The sequence below is a fragment of the Bombyx mori genome, chromosome 12, assembly GCF_030269925.1.
Source record: "Bombyx mori chromosome 12, ASM3026992v2".
In the NCBI taxonomy this organism is placed as follows: domain Eukaryota; kingdom Metazoa; phylum Arthropoda; class Insecta; order Lepidoptera; family Bombycidae; genus Bombyx; species Bombyx mori.
In genome coordinates this window covers 2375454-2395095 of record NC_085118.1, presented here as the reverse complement: position 1 = coordinate 2395095, position 19642 = coordinate 2375454, and the positions used below count along the sequence as shown (strand labels likewise).

Sequence of the window (19642 nt, the reverse complement as noted above, 5' to 3'; positions counted from 1 at the left end):
ATATCTACATAATGGAATCCTTTTTATCAATGTTTATGTTTTAGCCGCAAATATAGGAATTGGGTCGCATTTTTTTCAATCCGGGAGTAGTGAAGGCGCGAAATTGTTTTTACTGAATACAAGTTCCGAATAACGTTTGGGCCATCAGCGTATCTAGCAAAATCTTTGCTGTTTCTTTTAAATTTGCTCTTGAAACAAAAAAAAACACCATATTCTTTATGAAGGCCATGATTTTCCTGAACAGTACGTAATATATCAGGTTACTCTGACACCACCATCACCCTGCTTATTTCTACCGAGAAGCAATAATGCCTTTCGGTTTGAAGCGCGGGGCAACCGTTATACTGTAAAAACGGATACCTTAGAACTCAAAAAAAGAATAAACAAATATTAAAAAAAAGAAAAGACATGCCCGCTGAGTTTCTTGCCAGTTCTTCTCAGGACGGAGGCTAGTTTTTTTTAATTGGCGGTAGTTCTCTTTGACGTTCAACAAGTATGTACTTTCATTTATGTTGAAATTTTTTTTTTTATTTGATTTGATTTGATATCTCAAGGTTGGTGGCGGGATTTGCGTTGTAGATGTCTATGAGCTCCAGTAACCACTTAACACCAGGTTGACCGTGAGCTCATCCACCAATCTAAGCAATAACAAAATGTCAAATAGCTATTTTAATATTGACGTAAAGGAAACACCTCATGTAGAGCTAGCTGTATATGACACAACAAGGTACCTAATCATATTAGAGAATCTTATTTGCGTACACTAACCTACCTATGCTAACGGGATTAGATCGAAATAGCTGATTTGTTATGAAATGTAATCGTTGAAAGAGAACTACTGAATATTTCATTGAGTAAGTTTGCATAAAAATCAAAACAAATTTTAAAAATCGGGAATAAAATCGACAATGGTATGAAATACCATGCTCAATTGATGTTAATATACGATCTAGGTTTATGAACTAATGTTCAAACAATGAACAATTCATGTTACCAATTGCTTTAATTATAAAGCAAAATAAAAGATTTTATGAAATAGAAATTACATTAAAATACGCATTTAATATAATAATACTAATGATTATTACAGCTTAACTAAAAGACCATACAGTACTGTCATTTGAATTTAAATCAACAGGATTTATTGAAACACCTTTTGTTTGATAGCCTATTAATAAATGAACCTAATATACATTTTTAAACAAAACAGTAAACCTATGGTCTGCCTCTAATTAAATCATATTTTAAAGTATCTATTAATCTGGGCGTACATAGTTATGTATAATTTATTAATAGTTCGAGGGAAGTTATTAGTCCTTGAATATAAAGTGACATTGATGACATTTGCCCTTGAAAGCACTGAGTGTTATTCCACACGCCAATACTGCCCTTTACTTGTTCCTAACGAGAAATTATATGTTTAAGCAGTTTGATTATTAACAAGTTTCTCCTGTTTGTCATTCAGTAAAAACAGTAAGTTCAGCTTTGCCTAATATGTATAATAAGACTGCTTAAAACATTACTTCAAAAATCGATTAAGGGCTTTAAATGTTTTTTTTTATAATGATATGGAATACTCCAGAATGAATTAACAATAAAAGACTTAATTGAGTTTTCTGTAATATAATTAAGAAAACAAGATTTAAAGCCCTTAATCTGTTTTTAATTTATTATTTTAAACGGTCTTATTATGCAAAAATGAACTACTCTCTTCACTGAATGACAGACAGGTTAGTGATTCTGTCTAAGAAAAATCTTTTTTTAAACTAAGAGTTTTAAAGGTTTTCTTTACAAGCATTATAAGTATTAGCATTAACGGAAGATAGAATCGTCTTTCTTAATTTTTATTTATTTATTGCATAGTTGGGTGGACGAGCTCGTCTACCTGGTATTAAGTGGTACTGGAGCCGGTAGACATCTATCACGTTAATACTGCCATTTACCTTGAGATATGAGTTCTAAGGTCTCAGGATTGTTACAACGACAAACCGAAACGCATTATTATAGCTTAACGCAGAAATAGGCGGGGTGGTGGTACCTACCCGTGCGGACTCACAAGACGTCCTACCACCAGTAGAAGTTGTCTGATATTAAATGAATTCTAAGAGCATTTTGTTATATCACGACGTGAATGCAGCCATTCAATTTACGACTTAGGACTTGGGGGGTTACAGTTTTAATTGTATTGGCTAGCGCTCGGTAACGCAGTCCAGTTTCAGCAAGCCATCTTTATTATAATGTGTACCTATTGATTTGATAATAGTATTTTTTTGTGTGTGTACTTGCATTGAGCTCGTAGCCTATAAGACACCTCAATACGGCTTTTTTTGTGCAGATCACCTTTATTAAAACTATGTCTAATCTTTATGCTAACTTTTTTTTATTTCTACCTAAGCTGATGGTTTTGAGAGACCATTTCAGCGTAACAATATCTAGTAGGTGAACTCACGGGGCTCAAACCTGACGTCGTTTCTTACACTAACCCTAGCAAGAGCAGTGCTTAACAGAATCTACCACAGGCTCGGAAACGCGACCCACTGAGAAGATACGACGAGAAACTCAGTGTGTCTGTGAAAACGACGGGCTCGACGAGAATGAGCTTATTTTTTTTTTATTGCCCTTGTAGGCAGATGAGCATACGGCCCACCTGATGGTGAGTGGTTACCGTCGCCCATGGACTTCAGCAATACCAGGGGCAGAGCCAAGCCGCTGCCTACCGCTTAATACTCTCCACAAGCCTCGTTTGAAGAAGGACATGTCATAGCGATCGGAAAACACCGTGGAGGGGAGCTCATTCCATAGCCGGATGGTACGTGGCAAAAAAGACTGTTAACTTATTCTACATTTCTTACGCCAAAAAGATATTTAAAGTACATCGGAATAAAATATGAAATGCTTGTGTTGTCGCTTGTAACCAAACTCACCTGTAAGACACGACTCGTACCAAAGTCGGCACAGTGCCATTCTCGGTTGAATTCTTGGCAAGCAACGTGGTCTCCTCGACGTACACCGTGTGCGCTTGCTGGAAAGCCGCCTGCACTATGTTATCGGGGAATATGTTTCTATAAAATCAATTTAATTCATTCTTAATATGTAGTTTCGGGGTTTGGTACATTTTTTTTCCTTTTTGGAACGAAATTCCTTATGTGACGATGCGAAGGGGTACCCCTAACCGGCAGAAAACGTCCGTAACGTAAGATTTTTATTATTTTCCCGGAATAAAATAAAGTTGATAACTTTGTAAAGTCGTTAATTTTTTTTTATCAATAAAAAAATCATAATAAAATATGTATACCCGAATAATTGTTTTCTTTATACCTCGAATAGAACTTAAAATTAATATTTTTATAATAAGGAACTTCGTTCCTATCCGGTGTCCCATGACACCACACATCTTTTTTTTCTTAATCTGGAACTAAGCGGTTATTGAGGTTTTCTCTAATAATGTATTATTATTCGTACACCGCAACACACCCGCTGAATCTTTTAATTTTTTTCTTTAATTTAGGCGGTTATCTGGAAGAGATTGCTTTTAGCGATAGGACCGCTTATTTCACAAATGCATTTACTTGTTGACCGTTTTTTTAATGTTGACGTACAAAAAATTTTCAAAATAAAAATATAATATTGTTTACGAAAACTAGTGTCCTAGTTAACACTTATAAATACAATAACAATATAATAACAATATTTAGCTATTCTTTATTACAATTAATTTGATGGCAATAATTTGAAGAATATTAAAGAATGCGTTTGAGTGTCATACCTTCCTATATCCAGCAAGCTATCCAGAATGCTGTGATCTTTCTTACTGCCGGCAGCGACCAGAACGTCCTCCTTCAGTTCCGGCTGTCCGGGATGGATCAGGACCGCCATTACGATACCAAGAAACGCGTTGAACATTGAAGTTAAAATGAAATAAACTAATGTTCTCACTGCGATCCTCCCGCTCATCTTAGCGTTAAGACTTGCGGAACCGGCGATCAGGCTGGCTATGATCAGCGGCAGTATCATGAGTTTCAGTAGCCTCATGAAGAGCTCGCCCGGATATGAGATGAGGACCAACGTGTCCGGACCTAGTTGATAGGGCCGCAAACCGAACCCTGAAACCAAGGGTCTTTCGTAATATCTAGGCGTAACAAAACTTGCAAACTGACTTTTTTGGATCATATATCGGGATTGAAATAATGCAGATGTTTTTGTGTAAAAAAATTTTCCAAGTTAAGCGAATAATATTCTTAAATAAAATGCTACTCAGAAAACTTACATAATTATCAGTGGTAGCATTATGAAACCGCATTGTTGATCATCATTAAAAGTTTAATTATAAATAAATGTTTATAACATCATATAACATTTAAGCTACATATTATAATAAAATAGCGACTCGCCCTCGCTTCGCTTAGGGAACTGTAATTTATTATTGATAACAGTATTTCTCCACTGTTTAATGGATATTATTATATATATAAATCTTCCTCTTCAATCACTCTATCTATTAAAAAAAACGCATCAAAATCCGTTGCGTAGTTTTAAAGATTTAAAAGCATACATAGGGACTATGTAGTGATACAAACTTAGATTATGGTACTTGTATCTAAAATTAGAATTATTTCTACATAAATAGATCATTCTGCTGATTCATCTCTCGTGCATTTAATTTGAGTCAAAGAGGATTAATGAATGCATAGCTTAATTATCAACAATCAGTGAGCTGAAGCGTATCGAGTGACATGTCAACAGAGAAGTATACCTCTTATTATGCCCACCTTATTATAAGTGCTCATTTCTCTCGCAGTCACCCATGATCGTCAGCGCTACAAGATACGCTACCAATAAATATGGAAGGGAGTTCATTCCAGAACTTAATTGATAACACACACTCTTAAGCGACACACTGAGGATGAACACTATGGTTCCAAATAATAGCGATGAATATTGTTTCGATGAAAAGTTAAAAGAGATGTTTGAATTATCTCAAACCATTCATCATGCTATGAACGCGCAAAGTATCACCGTCTTGCCTCATCATTGATTCAAAATTATGCCAATGCTAGGAATAGCTGAATATTCCAAGATATTCAAGCTATTCCCGAGCGCTATGACATGTCCTTCTTCAAACGAGGCTTATAGAGAGTATTAAGCGGTAGGCAGCGACTTGGCTCTGCCCCTGGCATTGCTGAAGTCCATGAGCGACGGTAACCACTCATCATCAGGTGGGCCGTATGCTCGTCTGCCTATAAGAGAAAAAAAAAAAAAATTTTTTTTTTTTACTTTGTAGTGCCTCAATCGATAAATAAAAGACCTAAACTTTTGTATAAAATAAACTTAAAACAAACAAAAGGAATCCGTCCGACGGGGGACACATCAAAGGAAAAACAAAATTGTTATTTTTATTTAATTCCGAGCGTTTTCATATTTATCTATCTTTTAAGCCTTCTCTGGACTTCTACAAATAATTCAAGAACAAAATTAGCCAAATCGGTCCAGCCGTTCTCGAGTTTTAGCGAGACTAACGAACAGCAATTCATTTTTATTTATATAGAAGATAGAAGATTAGCTATGAGTTCGTTTAGTAATTACAGCAAAAACTCACCTAATGCAATCCCAGCGACGACGCCGACGAGAGTGACCACAAGCATGGTATTATGGATAACGCACTTCCTCCAGCCGGTTGGCTCTAATGGTGCTGATCGTTCCTCTGTAGTCTTCGGCCCACGATCACCGGGCCCCATCTTAGCGAACAAGTACTCTGTGAATTGTTGGCCTTTATCCATTACAAGTAACGGACAAGCTTATCTTTGAAAAAAAAATATTGTTTAATCTTCTTTATTTATTTTATTTTTGTTTATTTCCGTTCGGTTTTCTCATTGAATTACTGCAAAACGAACTGTGCTCTCGCCTCGTGTCGAAGCCGTACTGTTCTGACGGTTCTGTTGGTCACGGAGGAATGCGCGCGCAAACATCGATTGGATTCACGTGGTTCAAATCACAAAACTATACACATGATTAATTAAAACTACTTTTTCGCATTTTTGTTTATCGAACTAGATAAGTTAACAATCTCACCGTCCACTTGAGCCACAAGTCGGAGCCCTAGACATCAAAACGTGAGCGCTGCGACCTCCCGTGCGACATGAGGTCTAATCCCAATCTTTTTTTGTTTAACGGTTTTCCGATAGTTCAATTCGTAATACATAATAATTAGTTGAAGCTATATCTAGAAATGACTCTTTAAATTAGCTAAGATGATATATATCATTTTTTAAATCTATACTTATTAATATTATAAAGCTGAAGAGTTTGTTTGTTTGTTTGGTTAAACGCGCTAATCTCAGGAACTATTGGTCCGATTTGAAAAATTCATTCAGTGTTAGATAGCCTATTTATTGAGGAAGGCTACATAACATCACGCTGAGACAAATACGAGCGGAGAACTTTAAATAATGTTTCAAAATCGGTTTTTTTTTCTCCTTTTGATAGCTTCCGCTCGCTACGGGCGCTGCGCAAACGGTTAAAGTTTCGCTAAAATAATGTATGACAATTGTTCCCCTTTAAAAGCTCTAAAAAAAGTTCGCGACAGCATATGTCTATATTTTAAGGTTGGCTCACTATAACCTTGTCGGTAATAATTTTAAAATATTGTGGATTAAATTAATTTACTGGTGGTAGGACCTCTTGTGAGTCCGCGCGGGTGGGTACCACCACCCTGCCTATTTCTGCCGTGAAGCAGTAATGCGTTTCGGTTTGAAGGGTGGGGCAGCCGTTGTAACTATAATTGAGACCTTAGAACTTATATCACAAGGTGGGTGGCGCATTTACGTTGTAGATGTCTATGGGCTCCAGCAGCCGCTTAACACCAGGTGGGCTGTGAGCTCGTCCACCCATCTAAGCAATAAAAAAAAAATATTAAAAAGAAAACTCTGTCTTTTTTACATTAAAAATTACATATTCACCTAGAAGTGTAATGATATGATTCATATTAAAGTCGTGATAGTGTATTGAAGAACTCTTATTCAACAAATACCACTTTTAATCGTTTTCGAAAAACTTTCAACGTCAAACAAACCTTTGTATACAACAATGTTTTACAACAAATATCCATCGTGCAGTTCTATTAGGAAATGCATTATATATGTTTAAATATGTATTTATCAATATCTTATTTTATGACATTTCGATAACTTCTAATACATTATTTTTCGAAAACTCGACGTTTTAATGAAACTAGAGGTCCCGCAGTAGTCGAAACTCGACTATAATTAATTGGAATTGTAAGTTTGTGCACTATTATGATTGTAATTTATACTTCTATAATCACAAATTTCGCCAAGACTACACTATAAAAAATATTAAAAAAGACAAACAATATTTAATCTATTCTCAATTTGACAACAGACGTCAAGAACAAAAGTTAAACAATAAATAGTATGCGTGCGTGTGTGCGTCAAATACATGGTATGTAGTGTGTGTAATGTTTTCTTTATTGATTTAATGTATCTTTTATGCATTATTTAAAAAATATATTAGCATTGTGCACTTCTTCTCTATATTCTCTATAAGTGTGGAAAATTTCATACTCTTCCGTCCACGCAATTTTCGTAAAAAGGGATATACAGTTTTTGCTTGACGTATTAATATATAGATAAAACTATCTATCTCGCTCTGTCTACGACTGGAACTGAAAAACTTAGAACAAAAGAATTGTTTCTTTTGGAGTTATGACCGGTCGCTGTCTGGTAGATATTTTTGGTGTATTATTATTGTGAATACTAGCGGCCCGCTCCTGCTCCGCTCGGGTATTTAACAAAAATTTCAACAATATTTGACGTTGTTTTATTTTTAAAAATAAAACAACTTGTTGCGGCATAACTAAGATAGTTAGACATATGCTGTCGCGACACTTTTTGTAAATAAGAATGTGTTCTACAAAGTCGTAGTACATTATTTTATTCTATCATCAATAGTTTTCGCAGGGCACGCGATGTAAAGAATATTTTATGTAATTTTTTTACTCCTTGGGTTACATTATTGGAGTTTTAGTAAGGATCCCTAATTTTTTCAAAAAAGATCATAGCCCATGTCACTCGGGAACAGTGTAGCTTCCAAACAGTGAAAGAATTTTTAAATCGGGTCAGTAGTTTCGGGGCCTATTCAATACAAACAAACAAACAAATCTTTCCTCTTTATAATATTAGTATAGAAGTATAGATAAAGCCGGTTTACAAAGTAAATGGGAACTGCATATAAAGGTTAGCAAAATAGAAGATTCAATTTCAATTTCAAAATAGAAATATCCTTGTGGAAAATTCAGAATTTTCGAAAACCACGATTGTATTATTTAAATAGATATATAAAATAATGTATGCGACTGCCACTTTCAAAACTTTTAACATTTTTGACTCAAAAGGCTGTATAAATATGGAAATTACATTTTTTCAGGAAAAAAGGACACCCTCAAATAGCGGATACCTTTTTTGGGTCAAGTAGAAACTTTCAGGAATTCCGCCTACGCGTTAAGGGCTGTTAGCGGGTAATGGTAGACTTAAGCCGATTAAAACCTCCCGTGGTTCTCCCAAGACTCGTATGAGGTAGAGCTCCGAGACAGGCGGGGGCAAAGAACGCGTTTCGCGTTGGGGGAATCTCCCCCCTTATCACCCTACCCGCACAGGATACCGAGTCAGCGATCGTCAAACCTCTTTACAAGCTATGTCTAGACAGCGGCGAGAACTTATTCCCCCGATGTACCCTGCTCAGTAAGTATCACACTATAGATACCCCAAAATAAAGTAATGATGCTTTGAATAAATCCGTGTTCTAACTTCGTTTATCAGATTCAGTTGAAATTATGAATGTTGTCCACATAAAGTTTTGTTAAGCCGTGATAACAAAATTAAGTAAATTATGTTAAACATTTAGCGAAGCTCACAGCAGATGTGCATATTTTTTTTATTGCCCTTGTAGGCAGACCAGCATGCGGCCCACCTGATGGTGAGTGGTTACCGTCGCTCATGGACTTCAGCAATGCCAGGGGCAGAGCCAAGCCGCTGCCTAATAGTTTTAAATAAAAATAAGAAAACATCTTAATACGTAAATATGCTACGTGACAGCCCTATTCAAGAATTTAGCATCGGGAACCTAGTGTACCTATTCTGTTGTAACCGTATTATTATTGAGCAGACACGTGGTTCTGAACACGTGTTCGTATTGTCACAAAGCTTCCGGCACGTGCTAGTGTAATAGTTCCACTTTTCCAAGAAGGTAACACACCGTACAGCCTAAGCTTTTATTTATTATATAAAAATTATGTGGAGCGAAATGATGTAAACGTTATTATTATTAACTATTTAAGACTACATATGGATCAATTGGAATGCAAATGAAACGCGACAAGATGCGATGAAATGGTCTTAATAAAATAGTGGAGGTTGTTCATTGAGATTTTTGTGAACTTTTTGGAACATCAAATCTCGCTTTCCGTTCCTTTTCCCACATTTGTACACTTTCACAGATGCTAAGCAGCTAATAAATCACCGTTATTACACGATTAAAACTGAAGAAACACTTATAAATAATAAATAAATAAATATTTACTAACAATCACGCCACGTTAACTGGTCCCGTGCTAAGTTCGTAAATAACTTGGGTTACAGGTACCAGATAACGGAAATAAATGTAAGATTTATATCATACACATACATATATTTAAATATATGTATGTGTATGATATATATCCATAACCCATCATAGAAGTCATCGTGGCCTAAAGGATAAGACGTCCGGTGCATTCGTATCGAGCGATGCACTGGTGTTCGAATCTCGCTGGCGGGTACCAATTTTTCTAATGAAATACGTACTCAACAAATGTTCACGATTGACTTCCACAGTGAAGGAATAACATCGTGCAATAAAAATCAAACCCGCAAAATTATCATTTGCGTAATTACTGGTGGTAGGACCTCTTGTAAGTCCGCACGGGTAGGTACCACCGCCCTGCTTATTTCTGCCGTGAAGCAGTAATGCGTTTCGGTTTGAAGAGTGGGGCAGCCGTTGTGACTATACTGAGACCTTAGAACTATATCTCAAGGTGTGTGGCGCATTTACGTTGTAGATGTCTATGGGCTCCAGTAACCACTTAACACCAGGTGGGCTGTGAGCTCGTCCACACATCTAAGTAATAAAAAAATAAAAAATAAAAACCCTGGAAAATACTTTCATATTTATCATACAAATATCTTCCCTTGGCGGGATTCGAACCCGCGACCTCCTTGTGTAGTGACCATTTCACTTACCACTACACCAGACGGCCAATTAAACAAATCGACCCTCACGCTCCCACCAAAAATTCTTACGTGTCATATTAATTTTAAACTATACTGATACCTTAGAAGTCATGTCTCAAGGTGGGTGTCGCATTTACGTTATAGATGTATATGGGCTCCAGTAACCACTTAACACCAGGTGGGCTGTGAGTTCGTCCACCCATCTAAGGAATAAAAATAAAAAAACAAAGAAGGTTAATGCTTTTTTCGGATAACGGTTTATTAAAAAAAAATTCTTTTTATGATTGAAAGATTCCTGGTGGCCCGGAGGCCTTTCCAGTTTCACCAGGACAGGTGGGCGAGCAAAGGTTCAGCCAGGAGATTTATTAAAAAGTACGAGAGCACACTACGTTAGATTCGTATATTCTGCACTACAAGCTTAATGTAGTATTCGATTTTTTCTGGAATATGACCAAGGGCTCGTACCCACTCTGTGCAAGGAGATCACTGCAATCCTATTTTCTTTAACACCCCATTCAAAAACAAAAAAAACTTCTTCAGCTATTTGAAGGAAGTAAACTTAATTGAAGTTCAATTAAAAAACGTGTGACACTCGGGAACTGCCGCGGTAAAGCTATTGCATAGCATTTTTTATCCACTTATGCAATTATAATTAGACAATGATAATTTAATATTAAAACAATAATAAAACAAGACCACGCTATATTAAACATTAATAAAAGCAAAACATTAACTGTCCCCCTCACACTCATAAGCTAGACTGCGCGAGAGAGCGATGGACAGACTTTTCATGATGCGCATGCAGTGTGACGTCACGCCACGCGCTTATTCACAAACACTACACAAGCGCAACGTGTGAATGTGTTGAACGCGAGCTACATAGTAGGCGTAGTGGGGGCGTCAGGTTATTTTCGTTACGGAATTTCTTGATTCAGTCGCCGCGCTCAAAGCCCGCGATAAAATCTATAGCTTAATTAAAAACATTGAATTATTGATATTAATACCAAATAAAACGGACCTTTAATTACAAAGATAAATGTCGCGTGACCTTTCACCTCTCGATATTATTATGTTTACGACACGCGAATATCCAAGAAACCAGCTATATATAAGAATTTATCGCGTTGCGTTTCAAATAATAAATTATCTAATCAAAATACGAAGTGTAAAGGATGTTTTTATTACCGAAAAAAATATATGTTTAATAACAAATTGATTGAATATCATTACAGCCACGTCTTTGTCGTTAATTAACGATCATACGTCACGTTATTTAATCTTATTTTTATTTTATTTTTTCTCCTACCTATTCTCGTAACCTTGAGGGGTTATACTAGATTCTCCAAGCGAATAGGTGAGCTCACGGGGCTCTAACCTGAGGACGTTGCTAACACTAACCCTACCAAGAGTCGTGCTTCGCAGAATCTACCCGATCGAAACGCGACCCACTAGATCCGGCGAGAAACACAGTGGGCTTCAATCTTATGGAAATTCGATTACGCTATCAACCAATTTCGACATCTGAATTTGTCGTTACCAATAACCTATTATTTAAAAGTGAACATTCGCGAAGCAGGATTAGCTACAATACGACGGTTAGACACCCGAGGTCTTAATATTAAGTTTTTTTTCTAACTATTCGCTGGTAGCCTAAGGGATGGGTAGGTGCGCTCATGAACTCAGCCTGAGAGAATTTACCAACACTAGCCCTAGCGAGAGCAGCGCTTCGCAGAATCTACCACTGGATCGGAATCGCGATCCACTGAGAAGATCCGTCGAGAAACCCAGTGGGTTGGGTCTATCGTCATCGACGGCTTTGCATTGCCCTGTCGCCTAGATAGGGTATAGAATTAACGGCGACCACGATAAGAGGGTTATCGTGCCGCGCTACTTTGTCAAAGTGTCTAATCATTAAAACTCTTTATCGTGTTATGATTTTTGCATTAAGAGTCCATCGAAAAGGTCCAAAACACGATAGGAATGGTGTTACTGTATGTAACAATAAGTTTTCAATCGTGTACAGTATGTGTTTGTTCATCCAAGAATCACGCTAAAACTACTAAATCGATTGTGATCAGATTTCTTTGTACATAAATATTATAATATAAAACCAGTCTATGTCACATGAATATTAAGATTTTCATAACAAATAGCAACCAATTTAAAGTGAGCTAACGATTGGAAGATGTAAAAATATTAACAGAAACAATTTTATGGGCTACCTAGAAATCGTTTAACTAACTCACCCACCTTGAAGTTTCTTTATTTTAGCCAATACCATGACACAATACACACTTTTCACTAATAATTACACAAAATTTCAATTTTTATTTGAATATTCTTATGTAATTTGAATATTTTTGTAAAAAGCAAATTTGGATAAAAAAAATTGTTTTATTCAAATTTCAGACACAATTCCGCGCGAAAAAACCAAAAGAATTTAGGCAACAGATTCCAGGAACGGAACGCCTTGTAAATTGTTTTATTATTAGGTAATGTTTGAAACCAATATAACGTCTTCAGTGTTTTGTTGGCAACTACACCACGGTAGCTTTGCATCGTACGTCTATTTTTGTTACATGTCATTTAATGATATCTAAATAAATCAACTATAGACCAAACGCAAAAACCAGTCGGCTGTGAAATATCAAAACCCAGTATCTGCATAAAACTAAATTTTACAGGAGAGCCGAAAAACAATTTCATATCTTTGACAGCGTGCCGTTTCAATAATATTAGTCGTACCTTCTTGAGAGTGATTGCAAAATTTGAGGTGCATAACAGGCTTTATAAAAAAGTAGATTTCATGCGTCTATCACAAAAGATGTGCGTAGAGGAGCAGTTACTAATAAAAAGATTGTTTTCTTAGATCAAACTTTTTGAGTGTGACAATTTCAAAACCTAGTAAGATCACTTGCTTTGTTTTCATCTAATTCTAAAATATAATGAGTGGGGATAAACGCAAATTAATAGACTTAGTAAGATCACTTGCTTTGTTTTCATTTAGGTCTGAATTTACTGAGTAGGAACTAAATGCAATTTTTTAAACATAGTAAGAAAAAACAGAATAAAACAACATAAATATGGGCAGAAATAAGCAGTTTTAATGAAAAAGAAAAAAAAAACACATAATCGGAAACCAAACACTATTTGTTCACAGTAAAAAATCAAAAAATAATCACTCAAAATATTTGAAAACAGTCAAATAAAAATAAATTATTCGGTTATTAATATTTGTCCACTAGAAACTAAATTAACTGGATTATTATTAATCGGTACACTTTGCCAAGACTTCTTCTCCAAAACTTCTTTAAGCTAAATAAAGTTGTTACTATGCCTTCCTTTTTACTTTCGTTAATGCCTCTTGGAATATTTTTTAAGGTTGGCATGATCAAGAGATTGTGTTTTTAATAAGAGAATTCAACTCGGAATACGGAGATTAAAAATCATTCAAAACATATTACGGCACCCATTTACAAATATTATTTCAACCAAAGAACTAAGCAAAAAATTATTAATGGGAACAAGGTCATCATTGCGTCGCGGTATGCGTTTCTTTTTTACCCACTCATACGATTTTTCGAATTCGATAACTTCAATATGCGATTTGCAACCCAAAATTACATTCTTATAGTCTTCAAAATCGTACACAGCATCTTTTGTTTTTAATCTGCCTCTCCATATTGCCATGAACTCCATCAGCGACATGCTTGTGTGATCTTTAGTTAGGTAGGTATTACAAAGTCCAACTTTTTAAATTGAAAAACCCAGAGATTATTATAGTAACAAGTGATGTAAAGAGGATCCAATTTTTATTTTGAGCTCTGCAATTATCACACCACAATATCAAATGATTAAAATCTCTTTCTTTTTCGATCATTGCTGCAATTGCATTAACAATGTCATGAGAATCTCGTCCAGAACAGGCTTCATGCCATAGAATACAAATATTATTAACATTCGTTTTCTTTCTGATTGGTGCAAATGTCAAGTTGAAAGTTATCATTCTACTCAAGAAAAACGATTCTTTGACTTTAGGCATGTCGGGTAACAACATAACTTTTTGTAAATCCATCGAATAGTATCTCACAGAGGAAGTATTTTCTAGGGAGGCATCTTCTTGATACTTTTGTATTGCTTTACTTGCTCTAGCTTTGTGATCCCCGTATGCAGTTTTAACATCCTCTGGAATATTTGCACCTTCATTTACTTTATGTGTCGTAGTAGGTTGCAATTTTGGAAAACAAAAAACCTTGACAATAATAAAACACACTGAAGCGTACTTACATTTCACCATGTTGTTCTTTTAAAGCATTCAAGATCAATTTCGACCTATAAAACTGATTTTTACTCATTTTATAGACAAAAACACGAACAACGTGCAACGATTTTCTCACTTACTAAAGTTTCGCGGGAGTTTTGACGTTTATTTCAACCATTTCATTGCCTTAGTATCTGCATGAACCATTTTAAATCCAAGTAACTACAAGCACTTATTAGGTTTTTAAAATGGTTGATGTTATATACTATGTTCTAATCTTGTAATTTTTGCATTTTGAAAACCTTTACTGTAGATACTAGGTTTCCGACTTTGTGTAACTTCGTTTTTTACAAATTTTTGGGGGTTTTTGCTATCCTAATATGTGGAGAATGGTCTACAAGGTCGAAAAATGCAAAAACACACTTTTTTTTAAATTTGTCAGATACTAGGTTTTGAAATTGGACAGCCGCAGTATCTATAAAATTTTAACTACAGAGTTGGAGAAATATAATTTTAATTACTGGTGGATTTATGATATTATGTAAATGCCAAAAAAACTAAAACTTAATAAAAATGTTGTATGTGACGTAAACACTATAAATTGCATCTTCGATGATTTTTTTTGCGGAAACTTTATTTATTTATATCGCTTCTAAAATTTGTCAAAGTAAATATGTACATGCTTAGTTATTAATATTTAGTTACAATTTGTGACAAAGCCAGAATTCTGGTTACGGAATTTTTACACTGACACCTAACACCCGTTTAATTATACAGATTATCAATTACGTACGTACAGTTTACGTACAGCAAGATATGTCATTCCGATAGAGGCACCCGTCACGTGCGGACGTGCTCATCGTCCACTCGATCGCCCGGTCTTTGTTCGCCCGGCTTTTGTTAGCCCGGCCATTGTTCGCGCGGCCTGTGTTTGTGGTACATCTGCCGACTAATTTCTGGAAGTTTTTATTTGTTTTGTTTCCTTTTGTTGTTTCTGTGTTCGTGGTACATCTGCCGACAAAGTGGTTTCCTGCAAGTATTTATTTGTTTTGTTTCTTTTCGTAATTTCTGTTTTGTTGTGCTTTTTCTTTGTCCTGTAGTAATCGCACCGCATTGCCACCTGTGTTCAATAGAACCGCTCAGGTCCGAGAAGTTGGGGCCTCGCCGCAAGGCGAGTGTTTTCAAGACCCGGGGCCGCCCCACCTGGGTACTCAGCGATCATGGACGCTGTATTCGCGGAATTCCTCCGACTTCGCCACCCACAGCTCGCCTCGGAGTTTTTGGCCTTCAAGGCCAATCACACTGCGAGCCCTCTCGAGGACTCCGCCGCGCTCGCTGCTCCTGCGTCGCCTGTACCTGCGTGCAGAGCTTCTGCATTGAGCACCGCAGCCTCTGTCGTGCCTGCCGCTCCCGTGTCGCCTATACTGGCGAGAAAAGCTGCTGCGTCGTCCGCCGTGACCATCGTTTCAGCTGAGCGATCATCCGCGGCCTCCGTCGCGCCCTCTAAAACACCTACACTTGCTCGTAGGTCGCCTGCACCCGCCTCCTCGTGCTCCGACTCTGACTCGGACATGGAGGTCGACCTCGCCCCCGCCTCATCGACGGATGGATTCACCCTGGTACAGAAGGGTAAGAAGCGTGCCGCGGAGTCTCGAGCTCCCGCGGCCGCTAAAATTAGCAAAGCCGTGAACGCGTCGCGCCCCCGCCCTCAGACTCCCGTTGCGCCCCCAGCCCGTGCCACTCTGTCGCCGCGTCCGGTGGCACAAAATAAAACCCAGACCCCTCCCCCGGTTATCCTTCAGGAGAAGGCAGCTTGGGATCGAGTTTGCCTGGCCCTTAAGGCCAAAAATATAAATTTCACGAATGCCCGTAACCTCGCGAACGGCATTCAAATTAAGGTTCAAACACCCGACGACCATAGGGCCCTCTCTTCTTACCTCCGTAAGGAGCGTATAAGTTTCCATACGTATACGCTCCAGGAGGAGCGCGAACTCCGCGTTGTAATACGCGGAATCCCTAAAGAGTTAGATGTAGAGCTCGTAAAAGCCGACCTGTTAGAACAAGGCCTACCAGTGAATTCTGTGCACCGTATGCACACCGGTCGCGGTAGGGAGCCATATAATATCGTTCTAGTCGCTCTCCAGCCTACCCCCGAGGGTAAGAAAATCTTTAACACACAGACCGTCTGTAGGCTCTCTGGTATCGCTGTCGAAGCCCCCCATAAAAAAGGCACTCCTAGCCAGTGCCATAACTGTCAATTGTACGGGCACTCTTCCCGTAACTGTCACGCGCGCCCCCGATGTGTTAAGTGTTTGGGCGATCACGCCACGGCCCTCTGCGCTCGCGACCAAAAAACCGCGACGGAACCGCCTAGCTGCGTCCTGTGTCGAACACAGGGTCACCCCGCGAATTACCGTGGTTGCCCCCGAGCCCCTAAAATAAATCGCCGCGTCGCCCGCCAAAACCGCCTCCGAGCTTCCGGCCCAGACATCAAAGCCTCGGCACCCTCTGCGTCGCAGGCTAAGCCAGCGTTCGTTCCGGCGGCGGTGCCCATTGTCTCGGCCTGGGCAAAACCCCTGCCGTACACGAACACGGCTACAACTCCCTCCTCCGCGATTCGTCCCGCCCCCGCGACTCGTCCCTCTCCCGCGACTTGCCCTCCGACCGCGTCCGAAAATCTCGCTTTAGCGATCGACTTCTTTCAGTCGATCAACTTTGAGCGCGTTAACGCTTTGGGCGACGCCATTCGCGCTGCCTCCACTGCACAACACTTTATCGCCGTTGTGCAGGAATACGCCGACGTATACGCGTCATTAAATACGTACGTCCTCCCCTCACTCCGCCGGTAATCAATGGCGTATATAAGTAGAATAAAGCCCCTATCCGTAACGATAGGATTTTTTAACGCTTACGGTCTCGCAAATCAACGTGATCAGGTTTCTGACTTTTTGCGTGACCAAATTGATATCTTTTTAGTGCAGGAGACCCTACTTAAGCCCGCGCGCCGTGACCCTAAAATCGCGAACTATAACATGGTCAGGAACGACAGGCTCTCTGCCCGTGGTGGTGGTACCGTCATTTACTATAGAAGAGCCCTGCATTGCGTCCCGCTCGATCCTCCCGCGCTCGCTAATATCGAAGCATCAGTGTGCCGAATCTCACTGACGGGACACGCGCCGATCGTTATCGCGTCCGTTTATCTTCCACCGGATAAGATCGTTCTAAGCAGTGATATCGAGGCGCTGCTCGGTATGGGGAGCTCTGTCATTCTGGCGGGCGACCTAAATTGTAAACACATCAGGTGGAACTCACACACCACAACCCCGAATGGCAGGCGGCTTGACGCGTTAGTCGATGATCTCGCCTTCGATATCGTCGCTCCGCTAACCCCGACTCACTACCCGCTAAATATCGCGCATCGCCCGGATATACTCGACATAGCGTTATTAAAAAACGTAACTCTGCGCTTACACTCGATCGAAGTAGTTTCAGAGTTAGATTCAGACCACCGTCCCGTCGTTATGAAGCTCGGTCGCGCTCCCGATTCCGTTCCCGTCACGAGGACTGTGGTGGATTGGCACACGCTGGGCATCAGCCTGGCTGAATCTGATCCACCATCGCTCCCGTTTAATCCGGACTCTATCCCGTCTCCTCAGGATACCGCTGAAGCCATAGACATCTTAACGTCACACATCACCTCGACATTAGATAGGTCATCGAAACAAGTTGTAGCGGAGGACTTCCTTCACCGCTTCAAATTGTCCGACGATATTAGGGAACTTCTTAGAGCTAAGAACGCCTCGATACGCGCCTACGACAGGTATCCTACCGCGGAAAATCGTATTCGAATGCGTGCCCTACAACGCGACGTAAAGTCTCGCATCGCCGAAGTCCGAGATGCCAGATGGTCTGATTTCTTAGAAGGACTCGCGCCCTCCCAAAGGTCTTACTACCGCTTAGCTCGTACTCTCAAATCGGATACGGTAGTAACTATGCCCCCCCTCGTAGGCCCCTCAGGCCGACTCGCGGCGTTCGATGATGACGAAAAAGCAGAGCTGCTGGCCGATACATTGCAAACCCAGTGCACGCCCAGCACTCAATCCGTGGACCCTGTTCATGTAGAATTAGTAGACAGTGAGGTAGAACGCAGAGCCTCCTTGCCACCCTCTGATGCGTTACCACCCGTCACCCCGATGGAAGTTAAAGACTTGATCAAAGACCTACGTCCTCGCAAGGCTCCCGGTTCCGACGGTATATCCAACCGCGTTATTAAACTTCTACCCGTCCAACTCATCGTGATGTTGGCATCTATTTTCAATGCCGCTATGGCGAACTGTATCTTTCCCGCGGTGTGGAAAGAAGCGGACGTTATCGGCATACATAAACCCGGTAAACCAAAAAATGATCCGACGAGCTACCGCCCGATTAGCCTCCTCATGTCTCTAGGCAAACTGTATGAGCGTCTGCTCTACAAACGCCTCAGAGACTTCGTCTCATCCAAGGGCATTCTTATCGATGAACAATTCGGATTCCGTACAAATCACTCATGCGTTCAACAGGTGCACCGCCTCACGGAGCACATTCTTGTGGGGCTTAATCGACCAAAACCGTTATACACGGGAGCTCTCTTCTTCGACGTCGCAAAAGCGTTCGACAAAGTCTGGCACAATGGTTTGATTTTCAAACTATTCAACATGGGCGTGCCGGATAGTCTCGTGCTCATCATACGGGACTTCTTGTCGAACCGCTCTTTTCGATATCGAGTCGAGGGAACCCGCTCCTCCCCACGACCTCTCACAGCTGGAGTCCCGCAAGGCTCTGTCCTCTCACCCCTCCTATTTAGCTTATTCGTCAACGATATTCCCCGGTCGCCGCCGACCCATTTAGCCTTATTCGCCGACGATACGACTGTTTACTATTCTAGTAGAAATAAGTCCCTAATCGCGAAGAAGCTTCAGAGCGCAGCCCTAGCCCTAGGACAGTGGTTCCGAAAATGGCGCATAGACATCAACCCAGCGAAAAGTACTGCGGTGCTATTTCAGAGGGGAAGCTCCACACGGATTTCCTCCCGGATTAGGAGGAGGAATCTCACACCCCC

At 39.6% G+C, this 19642-nt stretch overlaps 1 protein-coding gene across 3 annotated transcripts in view; it reads right to left on the bottom strand.

Moving 5' to 3' along the window:
• Positions 1-19642, bottom strand: part of EAAT-2 (glutamate transporter) — a 38660-nt gene that overhangs the window by 14797 nt on the left and 4221 nt on the right. The window contains exons 2-4 of one of the 3 annotated variants that reach the window (XM_012693086.4): positions 5597-5752; positions 3767-4103; positions 2925-3062 (exon numbers count right to left, since the gene is read on the bottom strand). In XM_012693086.4, coding sequence (XP_012548540.1) covers positions 2925-3062; positions 3767-4103; positions 5597-5735 — 614 coding nt within the window. In that variant the 5' untranslated portion in view covers positions 5736-5752. Of the gene's footprint in view, positions 1-2924; positions 3063-3766; positions 4104-5596; positions 6073-19642 lie in introns of those variants that run through there. The other 2 variants (XM_012693085.4, NM_001253896.1) reach the window with 2 other exon arrangements.